At 31.5% G+C, this 19645-nt stretch overlaps 2 protein-coding genes and 1 long non-coding RNA gene across 3 annotated transcripts; all 3 read left to right on the top strand.

Moving 5' to 3' along the window:
• The first annotated feature begins 597 nt into the window (after window positions 1–597).
• On the top strand, window positions 598–2269 carry LOC123210871 (phenylalanine N-monooxygenase CYP79D16-like). Its single transcript, XM_044629362.1, has 2 exons — window positions 598–1554; window positions 1640–2269. The coding sequence occupies exons 1-2, from the start codon at window positions 598–600 to the stop codon at window positions 2267–2269; spliced, it is 1587 nt and encodes a 528-aa protein (XP_044485297.1).
• An 8361-nt stretch (window positions 2270–10630) lies between these two features.
• LOC123212238 (phenylalanine N-monooxygenase CYP79D16-like) lies at window positions 10631–12509 on the top strand. The gene is made up of 2 exons (XM_044631324.1): window positions 10631–11597; window positions 11690–12509. Exons 1-2 carry the CDS (start codon window positions 10641–10643, stop codon window positions 12317–12319), a joined length of 1587 nt encoding a protein of 528 aa, XP_044487259.1. The 5' UTR covers window positions 10631–10640; the 3' UTR covers window positions 12320–12509.
• Window positions 12510–15354: 2845 nt separating this feature from the next.
• On the top strand, window positions 15355–16576 carry LOC123209971. The gene is made up of 2 exons (XR_006501184.1): window positions 15355–16024; window positions 16172–16576. It is a non-coding gene; the product is annotated as an uncharacterized LOC123209971 (long non-coding RNA).
• Window positions 16577–19645: the final 3069 nt, after the last annotated feature.

Raw genomic sequence — 19645 nt, 5'->3', positions numbered from 1 at the left:
TCCCAACCCTGTTACCAGAAAGTTTGTGCTTGAACAGAGACAAAATCAATTAGGGTCAGGTTGGATCAATTCACCCTCTTTACCTTTCGGAAAATTGTTGTTTTTTTTTTTTCCAAGTAGTTTAGAAAATTTGTTATTCATTATATATAAAATATTTATAAAAAAAGGAACTTATAGTATTTTATTGACCTCCTAGATTTTATAATTATTTATAAACTTCTTATATCTTATTATTATTCTAATATTGATCCTCCTACATTAGATTCCTTAAAACATGTGTATTAACAGTGAAGTTAAGTATTTATAAATTTATTATTATTCTAACATCGATCCTCATACATTAGATTCCTGGAAAAATGTTTATTAAGAGTGAAGTTATAAAGAAAGTCGAGGAAAATAATTGCGCACACAGGCTCAAAAGCCCTTTTTTTTTTCTTAAGAATCACAGGTCTTTGTACATGTGAAAGCACTGACTATGTCTATGAACTCTGTTCACATCGCATAATACAAAAGATACCATGACACGTAAGTTTCTCTATAAATAGATGCATAATGAGTATGGGACTTCAAGCCAGTCAATAGAAAAGTATTTTTGCCATGGAGATCAATTCGTCATTTTATGGAGTTGCCAACATTTCATTAGTGTATTACTCCATTCTTCTTCTCATGGCAACCATTATTATTAGACACCTTTCCAAAGCCAAACAATCACGAAATCCACTCCCTCCTGGTCCAAAACCTTGGCCTATCATTGGAAACCTCTTCGAAATGTTTAGAAACAAACCAGTATTTCGATGGATACATAAACTTATGAATGAAATGAACACAAATATTGCTTGTATACGACTAGGCAATGTTCATGTCATAACTGTTACTTGTCCTGAAATAAGTCGTGAATTCTTGAAACAACAGGATGCTAATTTTGCAGTAAGACCTGTTAGTTTCTCAACAAAACTTGCAACAAAAGGATACCTAACGACGATTCTCACGCCCTCTGGAGGACAATGGAAGAAAATGAAGAGAGTCCTTTCAATGGAGGTACTTTCTCTAGCTAAACATCGTTGGTTTCATGCTTTGAGAGTTGGAGAAGCTGATCATCTTGTTCATTATATTTATAATCAATGTAAAAACTCAAATAAAGGTGGTTTAGTGAATTTGAGAATTGCTTCTCAACAATATTGTGGGAATGTGATAAGAAAGATGGTGTTTAATAAGAGGTTTTTTGGGGAGGGAATGGAGGATGGAGGGCCTGGTTTTGAGGAATTAGAGCATGTAGAGGCATTCTTCACACTTCTTGAACACTTTTATTCATTTCGTGTTTCTGATTATATTCCATGGTTGAGAGGTTTTGATGTTGATGGTCATGAAAAGATAGTGAAGGAGGCTTTAGGAGTTATAGAAAAATATCATGATCCTATAATTAAAGAAAGGATTAAAATATGGATGAATACTTCAAGAAACGAACCTGAGGACTTGCTTGATGTTCTACTTTCTTTAAAAGATGCCAATGGTAACACTTTGTTGTCACCAGACGAAATCAAGGCTCAAATTACTGTAAACACATATCTCTCTCTTTAGATTTCAAATGCACGCAACGTTTTCCTTCATAACAAACTAATATTTGAATTGATTTTTGCAGGAAATAATGTTCGCAACGGTAGATAATCCATCAAATGTTGTTGAATGGGCAATCGCTGAAATGATAAACCAACCAGAGATGCTCCAAAAAGCTATAGAAGAATTGGATAGTGTAGTTGGAAAGGAGAGATTGGTCCAGGAATCAGATTTCTCTAAACTTAACTACATTAAAGCATGTGCAAGAGAAGTGTTTAGGCTGCATCCATTTACAGCTTTCAATGTGCCGCATGTGTCCATCTCTGATACAGTAGTTGCCAATTATTTTATACCAAAAGGTAGCCATGTTATGCTAAGCAGGCATGGACTTGGGCGCAACCCTAAAGTTTGGGACGAACCTATGAAGTTCAAGCCAGAGCGTCATCTTAAGAACGATGGTTCAGAAACGGTACTGACAGAGCCAGAGTTGCGGTTCATATCTTTCAGCACAGGAAGGCGAGGATGCATTGGTGTTACACTAGGGACTTCAATTACTGTGATGCCACTTGCTAGACTTCTTCATGCTTTTACTTGGATTGCACCATCGGGTGTGTCAACTATTGATCTCTCTGAATCGGCAAATACTTTGCCTCTTGCTAAACCATTGGTTGCACTTGCCAAGCCACGGTTACCAGCAAATCTCTATACTGCTTAATCAAGTAGTATTACTATCCAACTCCAATTAATAAGTCAATTATGTCAAGATGAATAAACATACTATGTGTTTCTCAACCCTTTTATTATTTAATGTAAGTCAATATTATGGTATTGAAGAATAAAGGGAATTTCGCCCAACGTTTGCTTTCTATATAAACTTTGTTTCCCCATTTTAAGATTGAAATTTGTGGTTTTAAGAAGTTTATTCATGAATTTCTTTTTAAATTTCAGTAGCTAACTCATATATAACTTCATATTAATAATATCATGGGTTCGTTAAAATGAAGGAAGAGGTTGATGGAATACTAACAATGTCAAGAAGTTCGTTAGAAAAGCTACAAAAAAAAAAGGTGTATTTTGAACTATATAAAGGTGATGTCATTTTGATGAAACAGGTGGGTTACAATAAAGTTCTGAATTTTAGAATTATTCCTAATTCTTCATTTTTTTGTTTACTCTAATAAACTAGAGACAAGAGAGTTGGGCATTAGTTGTGTAATTTGATAGCTGTTCATCGTTGTATTTGTGTTTCTTAGCAATTAGTTTCAATGATTGTGACTAATTATCACTTGTATTGCCAATTTGCACTCTATTGTGTATAAATTGTAATCCAATGATTTGAGGTATTGGAAATATTTTTTAAGTCTCAAACAAAATTCTCTTTTAGTTCTCTGTTATAGTTTACAATTGTATTCTCTTGTTAAGTGATTCGTGATTTACATAGTATCTGAGCCTCTTCAATTAGCGTAAATGGAGAATTTGTCATTTTTTTTATGATACTTCAAGCACCCCTGACAAGGGTTTTAACTCTAGACTTACTAATTCACGAGATGGTTAATTGTCAGTTGTCTTCTATATGAGCTTTTCCATTTTTCAGTCTTTAACCAATAAGACAAAAGTTATTGAAAATGATTATCACCACGGGAGAGCTCAAACATTTTTTATGTTGGTGCTTAAGAATTAGAAGATCATCTTACTAATTTTATGTCATGTCCTGCTCCTTTTCTTATGGTTAAAGATAATTTAGGGAAAAAACCTAGTTAAACAAACAAATCATAATTTCTCAAATTGGAAAGGATTTGATAGATTGTTAATGAGTTGATTGTTTAGTAGATGATGAGTGGAAAATTAAACTTCAAACATAAAAGGTGTAAATTCACTTTTTCACCAAACCTTAGGTGCAAAATAGTTATTTAACGTTTCTTTTGTTTAACGAGGAGTGTGGGATGAAATTTGTCTAATTAAATAATATTTTTTTCATCTTGTTTATCTCCTGCCATTTAAAAAAAAAAAAAAGTACTCTATATATATGCTATAACAAGAGTTTATCTTATATGAGATGAGCTAACAAGAGAATATAATGTGATATAATCTTATCAAGTTTTGTCATACATAAATTAGTCAGTTGAGACTTATGACCAACTACAAAAAGATCAATTTAACATAAATAAGAATTTTTAATAAAAAAATAAAAAGTCTTGTCATATGTGCATGAATATCGATGATGGTTATTAAAATATGACCTTATAATTAAATAAGATTAGGTTTTTTTATAATCAAAGTCATTGGCTATATACCTTAAGAATTTTCAGTAAAAAATTTAAAAAACCCAATCTATAATTATTGATGATAGTTATTAAAATTTTACTTTATAATTAAATAAGACTAAGTTTTTTTTTATAATTAAAGTCGGTGGATATATATTTTAAGAATTTCTGATAAAAAAATAAAAAAACATAATGTTATACACATGGTTATTGGTGATGATTATTAAAATGTGACCTTATAATTAACTAAGACTAGGTTTTTTTAATTCAAAGTCTTTGGATATTTTCCTGCAAGTAGGAAGAATTGAGCTCATGGATTAGCATGTTAGGTGAAAGCATATTATAAAGATAAATATTATACTTACTAGTTATTTTTCACAAAACATCATGAAAACTATTATTAGAGGTGTGATTGGTTTAAGTATGATTAAGTCAAATTTTTTGATGTTTGGTGTAATTGATTCAGACTAAATTAATAAAAAATTAACTCCTAATTAGTAATATTATTAGCTTAGATTCAACTAGATTAAAAAAAGTAACTTAACAATTAAATAAATAAACACGAAAGGTTAACTTAGACTTGTGTACATGGCAACTGATGAAATAATCAAAGTCTTTAGATAATTACTTGTAATGTAGAAAGGATTGAGTAGGTGAAAACATCTTATAGAGATAATATTAGGCACTTAAAAAACATTTTTAGTAGTGGATTTGAATTTGAGTAAAGTATGGACAAGAGCCACTCAGAATTTGGTTGGAATTCAAAGTGACGTCCGTAGTAATTGCATCAGATGTCATTGCATTAGATAATTACATTACGTTATTGTATTAGATATAACAGATATATATTAACAACAGGTATAAACAAAGGTCTCAACCGTACTAATAAAATTAGAAGATTTTTCCAATCTTGGTGTTATATTTTAGTTGCAATTGTTATAAATGTTAAGATTTATTCTTAAAATTTCATAACAAATAATGTGCTAAGTTACATGGGGTGCCTGAAAGATGGTTGATTGTAACCCAAAAAAATAATTCAAGAAAGAAAATATATTTGTTATTTAATAAAATATTATGTCATCCAATGTGGAGCACCTCAAAAATGCTGTGAGCCCCTTTCTGTTATCCCTACAAAAAATATCATGAAAGAAAAAGAATTTTAATTTATAATCCATTAGATATTTTTCATATCTTCTTAAATTATGTTAAAGATGTGAAAAAATTAAACTTCAAATATAAAAGGTGTAAATTCATCTCTTCATCAAACCTTAGTTATGAAATACTTATATAACCTTTCTTTTGTTTAATGAGGAGTGTGAGACGAAATCTCCTGTCACTAAAAAAAAAGTTTTGCTTGTATACTATAACAAGTATTTGTCCCATATGAGATGCGTTAATAAAATAATATAATGTGACGTAATCTTACCAAGTTTTCTGATGTTAAGTTTGATCAATTTAGATTTGTCACTAAATGTAAAAAGATTAGTTCAACTTAAATAAAAAACCTAATTGCATGTAGATAATTATTGATGATGGTTATTAAAATTTGACTTAATAATTAAATAAGACTAGGTTTTTTATAATCAAAATAGTTGGATAGATGTGTTAAGAATTTCTAATAAAAAATTAAAAACCCTAATCCATGACTATTGATGACAGTTATTCAAATATTATCTTATAATTAAATAAGACTAGGTTTTTTATAATAAAAGTCTTTTGATAAAAATCTAATTGAACATATATGATTATTAAAATGTGACATTATAATTAAATAAGATTAAGTTTTTTATAATTCAAAATCTTTATATATTTACCTGTAATGTAGGAAGAATTGAGCTCAATGGATAAGCATGTTAGGTGAAAACATATTATAAAGATAATGTTATGCTGCACCATAAAAACTATTATTAGGGGTGTGGTCAGTCTAAGCCAATTAAATTGAAATTTTTTATGTTTGATATTAGATTAAAAAAATAATTTAACAATTAATTAAAGTGAAAGGACTAATTTAACTCAAATAAGAGTTTCTATATAAATAATAATAATAACTTAGACTTGTGTACATGACAATGGATGATATACTGAAATGTGACGTCATAATTAAATAATCAAAGTGGCTTGATAATTACTTGCAATGCAGAAAGAATTGAGCAGGTCAAAATATGTTATCTAGATAATATTAGGCACCTGATATGTAGTTTTAGTAGTTGCTTGTTTCCACAAAACACCGTGAAAACCATGAAGAATTTGAGTAGGACCGAGCTTAAACAAGTGGATTTAGTTGAGTACACGAGAGCCAGATGGATTTTGGCTCGATTGCAAAAGAACCAGATGTCATTGCATTACGTCATTAACAGGAAAAAAAAAAAAGGTCGAAGCATTATTTCCCATCAAAGTTTTACCTAAAACACATGTATGAGCAATAAAAAACTTAAATATTTATTTATATATGTTAATTTTTATTAAAATTTTAAATTAGAAAATAAAATAAAATTACCATTTTATCTTTAAACCATAAAACTTTAAAAATTTATAATTTTTTTTTTTAGTTTAAAAATTAATAATTTCTCATAGAATTAAGTTTTAAAAAAATTTATTTTTTTTTTAAGATTTCGATTTTTTAGCAAAACTTCTCTCTCTCTCTGACAACCGACACTATCTGGTCATCCCTCTCCCTTCTTCCTAACCACCTATTTTTCATCCGATACTTAGAGGTATGGATCTTGGTCAACGTCTCCCCTTCTTTCATGTAATTCATCTCCTTGACATTGTCCTAATATCTCTTATAGTCGTCTGACATTATCCCATTGTCATCATGGCCAAATTAAGCCTCATGGCTGAGATTGATGAATCATGCAACATTGCTTGGGTGTCGTCTGAATGTGATAAATGGATGGTCATCTAAGCATTGAATGAAAGGTAGGTGGTTGCCCTTCCTTCTTCTTTAGTCGCCAATGAAAGATGGGTGGGGAAAGCTAACTCTAGTCGTAGGAGAAAAAATCCTAAAAATTCCAAACCTTAGGGATGAAATGGTGACTTTTTGAAGTTGATAAATAAGGTGAAAAACAATTTTCAAAACTTGGGAGTAGAGAAATAAGATAAAATTATATATTTTTTAATATTATTGTTAAAATAATGATTTTATATTTATTTTTAATAAAAATTAATCTATGAATGAGTATTTAAATTTTTAAACTATCTTAAAAATATTTTTAAGATTAAATTAAAATTTGAATAAAAAATTCGTTATTGCCAAAAAGAAAAGTTTATCGTTATGTCGTTTGCTTAGATATTTGTGAATGCTTGGCAAGCGTTTTTACCCTGTAAATAGTATCAAACAGGCCCGATATAAACAAGGGCCTCGACCGTGCTAATAAAGTACAGATAATTTGTCACACTTTAGTGGATAAAAACCAATTTTTAAGTGGTTATTAGGACAAAACCTGTAATATAAACGGGTTAGCTACGTAATATAATCAAAGGCAAACCGGTGAATGCCTAATGTAATCTGTACTGTTTATGGGAAACAAGAGTGCAGTCAGGCAATTTTTTTCAATTAAATTTCAGAAAATTCTGCCTCCAGCTAGCTCTATTTTAGTTCCGTTTTGAAAGTTGCAGCGAAGGAGCCCAGTCTTCCATAAGAAGATTTTTCCAATCTTGGTGTTATATTTTAGTTGCAATTGTTATAAATATTAAGATTTATTATTAAAATTATATGGGGCGCCTGAAAGATGGTTGATTGTAACCCAAAAAAATAATTTAAGAAAGAAAATATATTTGTTATTTAATAAATATTATGTCATCTGATGAGGAGCACCTCAAAAATGCAGTGAGTCCCTTCTGTAACCATACAAAACATATCAAGAAAGAAAAAGAATTTTAATTTATAATTCATTAGATTTTCTTCAGATCCTCTTAAATTGTGTTAAAGATAACATAATCTCAAAATTTCTCCTTCATTTACTTGGAAAGAGAACGAGATTGTAATCTTTGTAGTCTGGGAAAAGTCACTTGAACATTTGACATTCGTTCTTTAATAATTTGAGTGAAGGATCGAGAATTTGAACAAAATTTTAGAGTAGAATCTCTGTAAATACATTAGAACAGAAGCTACAATATTACAGAATGAATTATAATTGCATATGTCTCTTTTTTATAGTAAAAGACTTAGTTCTAATAGTAACTATAAACGGCAGTATTAGATCTCAACAAATTTAGACAAATTTCTATCTTACCTAATTTAACACAAATCAACCGTTGTAACTTTTCATTCCCACATTGCCATAATTAGTAGCATTTCATTTTTCAGCCACATTGCTGAGCTGCAGGCTGTAAGCTGTAATCTGTAGGCATTCATATTACAGCTACGAGCATTCATAATAAAACTTCATTGTAAATTGCAAGTACTGTTCTACTCAACGTTCCCCCTTCAACACAAATTTATAAAACAACTACTTTTCTTTACTTTTCTCAACATTCCCTTTAAACATTTATGTGTCAACGTTATTTGCTGACAATCTAGTACAACATATTTGTGCATATTAAATAAATATGGTCACCTTATCAAGAAGATTTTATATAGATAATAACTTCGATACATATAAACATATTTTTTAATAAAACAATAATATATGTTATCATTCAATTTATGATTATTTGACTATCTTATACTTTTTATTCTTTATTAAGTTTTATTTCACTAAATTTTATTAGTAAAACTTTTAATAAAACAGTTTAAACACGTTTAACTATATTTTTTAATACATAAAGTTAATATAATTGTCAATCTTTGGTTAGTTCAAAGAAAACTATTGTAATATTAGATTTCCCGCATCCTTCAAAAAAAGGGGGGTGAGGCATTTATTTTGGGCAGTGGAATGTCGCTATGGGCGGTGGAATGTCGCTATATACAGCCCCAAACCCCCCTTCACATTGTGTTTCGTTCTAACACACACCATTTATTTTTCTATCTTTTCTAAAGTCAAGTTGACATTTGTCTTTCAATTCTTAGTTGTTTAACAACATTTAAAACACACTTAACATATGTTCCATCATATAGAAAATGGATGAGTGAGAGAAATCAGTGTTCCTCAATTTGACTACCTCTTATTATTCTTCAAACAAAAGTCCGAATGGATCCGAATATGTCTCTTTTTCAAAAATATGTGAAAAAAAAAAAGAAAACGCAAACTTTTAGAATTTATTAAAATAATAATATTATACTCAATGGCTATACATAAATCTAATTTTGATTTTCACAATCATCTCATTAGCTGATCTATAAAGCCAAACATATACTGGCCACAAGCACTCACCATAACAAGAAAATTCGTTGACAGCTCCGTTTCAGAACATTATTTAAGGCTTTTACTACTTCACGTAAAACCTACATGAATATTTCACATGCAATTGGGCTTCAAAACTCCCTTACATGTCAACGTCTCTAGCAATTATTTATACGTTATGCATATTTTACATGTTTGATGTTATGCGTGCGTTTTGTGGTCAGAAATTGAACGTTGTTCTATACACCACATTATACTTTTGAACTTTTCTTCTTTCAGTGGTACGACATTATTTTGAAAATACATGCACGTCACAGCTGACATAATCAAATTATGCGTTTTGTGGTCAGAAATTAATTAAGATGTTTTAGTTAAGGAGGGTACATACAAACAAATAAAATAAAAACAATATTTTGATTTTAAATTATTAAAGGTTATTTTGGTAATTTATTTTTTATTATTTATATTATTTTATTTAATTTATCAGTATGATGATGTGATAAATAATATAAGTGATAATTTAATTTCATCTTCACTTTAAGTACTAAAAAATTATTAAGATAATTTTAAGTTTATTATAATTATATTTTTATTTATTAAACTTTTAAGAATAAAAATAACTTCATTTTCAATTAATATAACAAGTAACATAAAAATATTTTAAAATAATTATATCCAAGGGTATTTAAGTAAAATAACTTACTAATATTTTTTGTATTAACCAAACACAATAATTATTTGTACATACCAAATTTTATCAAACATAATAATCATTTATACTCAGTAATTTTTAAATAATCTATTTTTAAGAAAATATTTTAATTTTAATAATAAAACATTATCCAAACCAAACAACCCTAAAGATTATATATGACCAAAACATAAATTTAAATACAAAAATTATCTTGTCTTCTTTTATGAAAACCTAATGTCTTCAATGAGGCAAACGTCACAACCAGTGCCTACTTCTTAAAAATTTTCATTTTAACTCTCTAACTCACATTCCAACTTTAAAATCCGAATTCCAGGAAGAAAATTCACTATATCCAAGTATTTACACTAATACTACCTCTAAGTTTTATTTATGTGATGATTATGTATTGTTGTTTGGTGTATTGATTTGATTTTATGTTTTGTAAATATGAATGATATGAAATCAATTATGTGTAATACATGGGGGGTCATATTAAAAATTTATATTTTAAAATTTAATTTAATACTCAATTGTGTATTCAATTGTATTAGCACGCAGCTTTATCGGTAATTTAATATATGGAAATTATACATACAATAAAAAAATAGACTAATTATTAGACCAATCGTGTAAGGTGGGACAATCAAACCATGATACGTAACACTGTTAGGTAACACTTGGTCCACAATAGCATAGGTAATTCAATAGACGGCTTTTTCTCTCTATTAATTTATTTTTTTTTTCAAGTAAAACTCGCATGTATCCATGCACGTAAGTTTTACTATAAATAGATGCATAATGAGTATAAGAGTTCAGGCCAGCCAATAGAAGAGTATTTTTGCCATGGAGATCAAATCTTCATTTCATGGAGTTGCCAACACTTTATTAGTCTATTACTCCACTCTTCTTCTCATGGCAACTGTTATTGTTATACACTTTTTGAAAGCCAAGCAATCACGATATCCACTCCCTCCGGGTCCAAAACCTTGGCCTATTGTTGGAAACCTCTACACAATGCTTAACAACAAACCAGTATTTCGATGGATACATAAGCTCATGAATGAAATGAACACAGAAATTGCCTGTATTCGACTAGGCAACGTTCATGTCATAACTGTAACTTGTCCCAAAATCAGTCGTGAATTCCTGAAACAACAGGACGCCAATTTTGCAGCAAGACCTGTTAGCATAACAACAGATCTTGCAACGAAAGGATACCTAACGACAGTTCTCACGCCCTCTGGAGAACAATGGAAGAAAATGAAGAGAGTCCTTTCCAAGGAGGTACTTTCTCCAGCTAAACATCACTGGTTTCATGCTTTGAGAGTTGGAGAAGCCGATCATCTTGTTCGTTATATTTATAATCAAGGTAAAAACTCTGATAAAGGTGGTTTAGTGAATTTGAGAATTGCTTCTCAACAATATTGTGGGAATGTGATTAGAAAGATGGTGTTTAATAAGAGGTTTTTTGGGAAGGGAATGGAGGATGGAGGGCCTGGTTTTGAGGAATTAGAGCATGTAGAAGCACTCTTCACACTTCTTGGACACTTTTATTCATTTTGTGTGTCTGATTATATTCCATGGTTGAGGGGGTTTGATGTTGATGGTCAAGAAAAGATAATGAAGGAGGCTTTAAGAGTTATAGCAAAATATCATGACCCTATAATTGAAGAAAGGATTAAAAAATGGATGAATGCTTCAAGAAACGAACCTAAGGACTTGCTTGATGTCCTACTTTCTTTAAAAGATGCCGATGGTAACACTCTGCTGTCACTAGATGAAATCAAGGCTCAAATTACTGTAAACACAAATCTCTCTCTCTCTCTCTCTAGATTTCAAATGCACACAAGATTTTAATGATAATAAACTGATATTTGAACTGATTTTTGCAGGAAATAATGTTAGCAACGGTAGATAATCCATCAAATGCTGTTGAATGGGCAATTGCCGAAATGATAAACCAACCTGAGATGCTCCAAAAAGCCATAGAAGAATTGGATAGTGTAGTTGGAAAGGAGAGGCTAGTCCAGGAATCAGATTTCTCTAAACTCAACTACGTTAAAGCATGTGCTAGAGAAGTGTTTAGGCTGCATCCGTTTACCGCTTTCAACTTGCCGCATGTAGCCATCTCTGATACAGTAGTTGCCAACTATTTTACACCGAAAGGTAGCCATGTTTTGTTAAGCAGGCAAGGACTTGGGTGCAACCCTAAAGTTTGGGATGAACCTATGAAGTTCAAGCCAGAGCGTCATCTCAAGAACGATGGTTCAGAAATAGTATTGACTGAGCCAGAGTTGCGGTTCATATCTTTCAGCACAGGAAGGCGAGGATGCGTCGGTGTTACACTGGGGACTTCAATTACTGTGATGCCACTTGCTAGACTTCTTCATGCTTTTACTTGGACTGCACCACCAGATGTATCAAGTATCGATCTCTCTGAATCGACAGACGATTTGCCTCTTGCTAAACCACTGATTGCACTTGCCAAGCCGCGGTTACCAACAAATCTCTATACTGCTTGATCAATTAATATTACTATCCAACTCCAATTAATAAGCCTATTATGTCATAATGAATAAAAATACTACATGGTTCTAAGACCTTCTATTATTTATTGTAAGTCAATATTTACTTTGGTATTGAAGAATATAGGGAAATTCACCCAAAGTTTTGCTTTTTATGTAAACTTTGTTACCCCATTTTAAGATTGGAATTTGTGGTTTTAAAAGTTTGATCATGAATATCTTTTTAAATTTCTTTAACTAACTCATATATAACTTCATATTAATAGTGTCATGGGTCCATTAGAATGATGGAAGAGGTTGATGGAAAACTAACAGTGTTACGAAATCCATTAGTAAAACTACAAAAAAGAAGTGGTGTCATTTCGATGAAACATGTAGGCTACAATAAGGGTTTTTATTTATAGAATGGTTCTCAATTCTTCATTCTTTCGTTCGCTCTAATAAACAAGAGACAAGAGAGTTGGGTATTAGCTCTCTAATTTGACAGTTGTTCATCGTTGTATTTGTGTTTGTTAGCAATTAGTTTCGATAATTGTGATTAATTGTCACTTGTATTGCCACATTAGCACTCTACCAAGTATAAATTGTTTGAAATCCGACAATTTGAGGCAATACAAATATTTTTTAAGCCTCAAACAAAATTTCTTTTAGTTTTCGTTATAGTTTACGATTGTATTCTCTTGTTAATTGATTCTTGATTTACATATATCGAAGCCTGTTCATTTAGCATAAATGGAAAATCCGTCATATTTTGTCTAGCCTGGATTCAACTAATGATATCATAACTCTAGCAGAAGCTAAGTTTTTGCTTCAAAAATGTGAACAGAGGTTAAATGAAAATGCTCTCTTTAGTAATGATCTACAATTACATGGAGGGACTACTAATATTGCCAATGGGACAAACTTTGCTAATGACAGGGGTAGCAATTATGTTTAACCAATCATGGGATTTTATGTTTCATGACATTCTTCTAGCAAGATAGTTCTTACATATTATCTTGAGGGAGATGTTAAGAATGTCACGTGTTCGTTAGAATGAAGAGGCTGATGGAAAACTAATGATGTTAGAGCTACAAAAAACAGTGCATTTTGAACTATCTAGGGCAGTATCGTTTTGATGAAACAGGCAAACTACAATAAGGGTTTGGTTTTTAGAACTGTTCCCAATTCTTCATCCTATTCATCAATGAAATTAGTTACAATGATTATGATAAATTGTCACTTGCATTGCCACATTGGCACTCTACTGAGTATAAATTGTTTGTAATCCATCAGCTTGAGATAATGAAGATATTTTTTCAGTCTCACACAAAATAGTCTTTCTGTTTTCTGTTACAGTTTTCAGTATTCTGGTGTATAAATGATTCTTGATTTGCATTTCACAGTTAATTTATTGGTATGATATGTGTTCATGTAAAATAACTCTCCCTTTGAATTAATTTAAATGAATATTTAATATACATGAGTTGAATATTATAATTTCATTTATTATTTTTATAATCTTGTATGCTGTTTTTAGTGGCTTGGCCAGTAGCTTTCATGACTACTATACAGACAAGGGCGATCATTCATGGGCTTAACAAGTTAGTTTGCAGAACGAGTCGACCACTCTTGAAGAATGGATATCAGGAGACTCTGCTTTTCTGGCTAATGTATAATCTTTTTTTGGAGAAAACAGGACAATCGGGAAACAACGTCGGGAGAATTTCATTTTTTCTTTTCTTTTACGTTGTTTTTTACTATATACACGTGTTTTAGAGATATATGAAATAAGTCAAATTTCATATTTTGACTAATCAGACAAACATGTTTTAAAGGTGTTACAGCGTTACAGGTAACCGTACTTTGACAAAATAGACCATTACCTCGATTTCCAGTTTTTTCATCTCATCACTGAAAATAACATTTTTGTTGCTGAACAAAGGCAAACGTGAACCACATGGAAAGCTGCGTAAAAATTTTTACCTCTATCACTCTTCAAACTTTCTCTCTTTTTGCAATCTTTATTTCCTTTCTGGTAATCTCTCTCTCTCTTTCTATATTCTTGTCTTTCTCTTCAAGATTCTCTAAATTCCTGAGCTCTTTCATTCCAATTCCTTAATTTCTTTCTTCAATAATTCACTCTCCCTCTCTCTGCAACTCTTCGCTCTCTATAAGCAACTTTTCACTCTTTCTCAGCAACTCTTCCCTCTCTATCTCAAAGTCGTCACCCTTAATCCATACTCGGGCGAAACAAGGAAACCTCAAGAGCCCCTTTCGCTTAACTTTCAACATAAAGTACTATGAGTTGTTCCAAAAGTACTCACTGAGATTTCGTTCTTCAAAAACTACGTCCATCAGATTAGTGATAATTTTGAGGAGATTTTGCGAGATATTTACCAATTCCTAAGTGAAAGAGTCCATGTAAACCTTAATAGCGTCGATTTTTTCCATGCAAATTGAAGTTTAGTATATAGGCTTAGTTTTGAGACGTATACGCCAAACTTAGATCATCTAAAGGGGTTTATTGTATTTTCTGTGGTAGAGCTAGAAAATATAATTTGTGGATGTATGTGCCAGGACTGAGGAACCCGGAAGAACAAAAACCGCCCGGTATCTCTCTGAATCGGCGGACGGTTTGTCTCTTGTTAAACAACTGGTTGCACTTGTCAGCCACGATTACGAACAAATCTCTATACTATTTAATCAAATAATATTACTATCCAACTCCAATTAATAAGATAATTATGTCATGAAGAATACGCATACTACATGTTGCTCAACCCTTCTATTATTTAATTCAAATCAATATTAACGTATTGAAGAATAAAGGCAATTTCACCTAAGGTTTGCTTTCCATATAAACTTTGTTTCCTATTTTAAGATTGAAGTTTGTGATTTTAAGAAGTGTAATCACGATTTTTTTTTTTTTAAATTTCATTAACTAACTCATATATAACTTCACAATTAATACACTGGCTTGATATGTGTACATGCAAAATTACTATTCCTTCCAATTAATTTAACTGAATACTAAATGGATATGAGTTGAATTTTATAATTTCAATTATTATTTTTATAAACTTGTTTGTTGTTTTCATTGGTTCGGCTAGTAGTTTTCATAATTACTATGTAGAGGGTGATGATTCACGAGCTAACTTAACAAGTTGGTTCGCAATAAACTCTACCACTCTTGAAGAATAAATTTTAAAGGTATAATTGATTCAAGTAATTAAAGATAGATTATCTAAAAAACCAAACTGTCTCTACTTTTATTTCTCTTCTATTAAGTATGACACCACCCCATTAGAAAAAAAAAAAAATCACAAACAAAATTATACACAGCCTCCTTTCTGGCCTCGGTTGAAAGAAAGAAAGAGCTAAGGGGTAGTATGAATGTGACCTATCGTTATCAATGTTGAAAATGGATTTTTTTTTTTTTAAAAATCAGTCCAAATTGGTCTCCTGGTCATGCCCCCACCCAACAGATGCTAGGAATCCTTCATCAGACATAAGTCTCTCATTCTCCCCATTAAATTGTTGGAGTAAACATGATCTCATCCCATTTGGCTGCTGTTGAGGCTACATATAATTCTCTAATTGCCTGCCGCTTTGTACAAGCGTCAAAAGGCCAACTCCCGTTCCACCAATTTGATTGGGATCACAGTTCAAATCTATTTGTCCGCTGCAGCTCTCACCCAACTCACCTTGATTTCTTTTCTGGTTCATTTCGTTTTCCAAATGACTCATTTGCATTGACTCATTTTTTGTTGTACTGTTGTTCATTTCTTATTCACCCTTGTCATTGTTATGATCCTTCTGGGCAACTTGTGCCACTTTAAGTTCTGATTGACGTGGCTTTTTGCGCAGCATAAGGGTTTTAAACCGGCGCTTCACAGTCATGCAAACATTGCATGCGCAAGTGGGACTGTGCTTGCCTTGGCCACTTGGGGGCTGAATGCAAACGATACAAGTGCACCCAGGCCTGTGTCGGTGATGCCTAGTTGTGACTCCAACAGAAGTCTCACGTAAGTCTCCTGCATTGTCTCCTAGAACAGCGGCACTTGCCAGTGCATCTAAGCTGGAAGGTTCACGATCTTGACCTGGGTTGCTCTCAACAATTTTACGTTTCTTGAAGTCTTTGTCAAAATACATAGAAGAAATTAGTGAGAAAGTATGTTTAATATTAAAACGACACAATAGGTTTATTTGCTTATTTCTGGTTCTTTTGCCAATATATCATGATAACAAAGAAATCCATGTTTTCTAAATCAATCGAGCAATCAATTTAAGAACATGAAATCAAACCAACTTCTACCTTCAGATTTCATCAACTCATATTAATGAAGATAAATGAAATTTAAAAGGACGAAAACTTACACTAATATGTTCACATAAATATGCATTTATAGAATCTAGAGCGATAATGTTGCCAAACAGGGTGGTCTTGTAATATAATCCCCAAGGACACAAAAATTTAGCTGTTTCGATGCATAGTAAAATCATGTTTCTGTATATTCTTGTATATAATGTGCTTTCATATAATCAATTCTTTTGCTTTTAGTGGTATTAAAACGTGCCCTTAAGAAACATTATTTAAAGAATCATGTGTTGAAACAAAGTTGACTTGTCTGTTTGACATAAAATTTCAAAGAAATCCATTCTAAGAAACAGAATGAATATTAGCAAAAACAAATAATTTTGAAGGCTTATAAGAAGCCATGCTAGTTATTTATTAAATGGACACATACTGATAAACTCTCGTCCTTTCCTAAATCTTCATGCACAAGTCAGAGCATCCAAATGAAACAGCTGCAATACATGTACAATATTTTAAAGCATTCAATTACAGTATTTGGATGCATAAATCCTGATGCTTCACACAAATGCAGCTTGTTTGACAAAAGAATTATTTTCTTTCGTGTAAGCTATGCCTTAATAATATAAAATAAAGCTCTTTTTAAGCATTATCAAGGGCTAAAGAACTTAGATTACAAAAGACATGATTCCTTGTAACATACCTCTACCAACTCTGGGAAGATTATCCAATTCCTTCTGACTCATCTCCTCAGGTGCAGAACATGAACACCTAAGAGCATCATAAACCACATGAGAATAAAAAATAAAAATAAGAAACATCTTCATCCCATGGAAATGACAGCATATTTTGACAACAAAAAAATTATAGAAAAATGCTGCACCTTACTGAATCCCAACATTATCTGAACATGTCCACTTTAGAGGGAGAAGAACATCCATTGGCAATTTTCTCCATTTGAAGCAATCATCACACTGAGCCCATTGCTCCTGTCCCCTAGACAAAGGGCTTAATGAATTCAGAACTAGAATTTTCTTAGAATATAATTAATTTCAAGTAGTTCTAATCCATATAAGCAGTGAAAGACAATTGATTTCAAAAAGTAGTGGTTCCCAAACTACAACATTTTGCTCTCTCAAGGAACCATGCTTGGACATTTCAGACCTGGAATTTTCTTAAAGATGACAAAGATGAGTCGTCTCATCTTCGTCTGGGAAGACGATTTCTCTTCCCAGACGTCTCTCGGCGTCGGATGGGTTAGGGTGGAGTTGAGGTGGGCCGTCGGAGGAAGGAAAACTGTCGGGAGGGAGAGACGGCAGGCAATGGCGCTGGAGAAAGTGAACGGATTTTGAAACTAAACCCTAAGGAGGCAATGTGATTTTTTCAAACTTGATTAAGGGGAGAAAAGTTAGTTTTTTAAATTTAGGGGGGCAATGAAATAATATTTAAGTTTATTTTTAATATTAAATATAAAATAACGTTTTTACCTTTAAAATTAATAAATTTAAACGTTCATGAGTGAGTAAATGAGATTTTCAAAGTTAACAGGGGAAACTTTGAGAATTCAGCATAGTTTGGGTGGGAAATAGTCCTTTGGCCAATTTAAAACCTATCCATCCTCAGTGACCAAATTTTAATTTTAAAATAGAGTAAATCCATTTCCCTCCCAATATTTACCAAAACCACATTCCTTTCCCTTAAATTCCTAAAATATAAATTCTCACCTAAAACCTAAAATTTGGAAAATTAAAAAAAAAAAATCTTTATTTTTTACATTACATCATTGGATAACACTAAGAAGTGTGTGATTTAGTCAAAATTGTATTAAAATAGGTGCAATCTAACAAGATCACTTCTAAAAATATGTGATTATATTAGATTTCACTTGTTTAGTGTGATCTTGTGTCGGATTGCACCTTGTTTTATATAATTTTAACAACTTCAATTATTCGAAATCACACCCATAAAAGTGCAAGTTAATCAAAAACACAATTTTATAAGTTTAATTTAGGCTTGAAATTGTGCAATTTTAGAACAACATTTTCCCACCAAAGGTTTGCCTCATTGACATTTTCTCATCTTTTAAGTTACAAAACAATAGTTTGTCACCCATCATCTATTTCTACTTATAGGGTTTGTTAACTAGCTTTGCTATGGTCATTAAAAAGATAAAAATACTTTTTATTAACTTTGTTTATTGAAGTTGAATAATATTCTACCCTCTAAAACTTTTATTATATGTATTTTCACCATTGATTTATATTAATTTTCATCCCATAACTTTTTATTGCATTTTGTCTTGGGTTGATCGTTGTTTAGCTTATGTCAATTTAAGTTAGATCAAGTCAATTTAAATATATTTTAATTCAAGTTCAATGAAGATATCAACACAACTATTTTATATCAAAATTGGGTTTAGGGTACTTTGAAACCAAAACCCAAAATAAAATGATCCAAAATACAAAATGTTGGGTCTAGTACCATTGAATTAGCCATGAGATTCACATAAAATATTAATCCAACTATTCATATTGATTCATGATTCCTTTTCTCCATGAAATGCTTCTTCTTGCCTTGTAGGACTTGGAGGTCAATATGGTCATCACAGATTCTGGTATGCCCCGAATGACCGGATATGAGCGACTTAAAAAATGAAGGTGGGTAAAATTAGAAAGAAATTTCAATATCTGTTGGTGCTCACTATCAGAGTCATTGAAAATAGAGAAAATGACTGTTTTCTACCTAAGATTGTTTTTATGGTATTTTCAGCAGTTACAAAGTTAGTTTTCTCACCCTTTGAATCACCTTTTGATTCGATTATCATCTGAGATTAACCCTAGTCGAATCGAGCAGTAATTGCTTGCACACTTAAGCTAGTTTATTACATTTTACAGAGATGACAAAATTTTCTTAGCTTCTTGTTTCTCCTCAAGACAGGCTGGAGCAAATGGGTTTTACATGAAGCCTCTAACGCAGACAGATCTTGATCAATTGACATCATATGTGCTAGTAAAAAGACGCACAGC

This window comes from Mangifera indica, chromosome 3 (assembly GCF_011075055.1).
Source record: "Mangifera indica cultivar Alphonso chromosome 3, CATAS_Mindica_2.1, whole genome shotgun sequence".
NCBI lineage: Eukaryota > Viridiplantae > Streptophyta > Magnoliopsida > Sapindales > Anacardiaceae > Mangifera > Mangifera indica.
The sequence above is the reverse complement of the archived record's forward strand: the minus strand, read 5'-3'. Positions and strand labels throughout refer to the sequence as shown.

What these genes read in the sequence shown, in the direction of transcription:
- LOC123210871 (XM_044629362.1), top strand. Translation starts at nt 598, where the DNA reads ATGGAGATCAATTCGTCATTTTATGGAGTTGCCAACATTTCATTAGTG. An exon ending in AAATCAAGGCTCAAATTACT is followed by an intron (nt 1,555 to 1,639) that starts GTAAACACATAT and finishes TGATTTTTGCAG; the next exon opens with GAAATAATGTTCGCAACGGT.
- LOC123212238 (XM_044631324.1), top strand. Translation starts at nt 10,641, where the DNA reads ATGGAGATCAAATCTTCATTTCATGGAGTTGCCAACACTTTATTAGTC. An exon ending in AAATCAAGGCTCAAATTACT is followed by an intron (nt 11,598 to 11,689) that starts GTAAACACAAAT and finishes TGATTTTTGCAG; the next exon opens with GAAATAATGTTAGCAACGGT.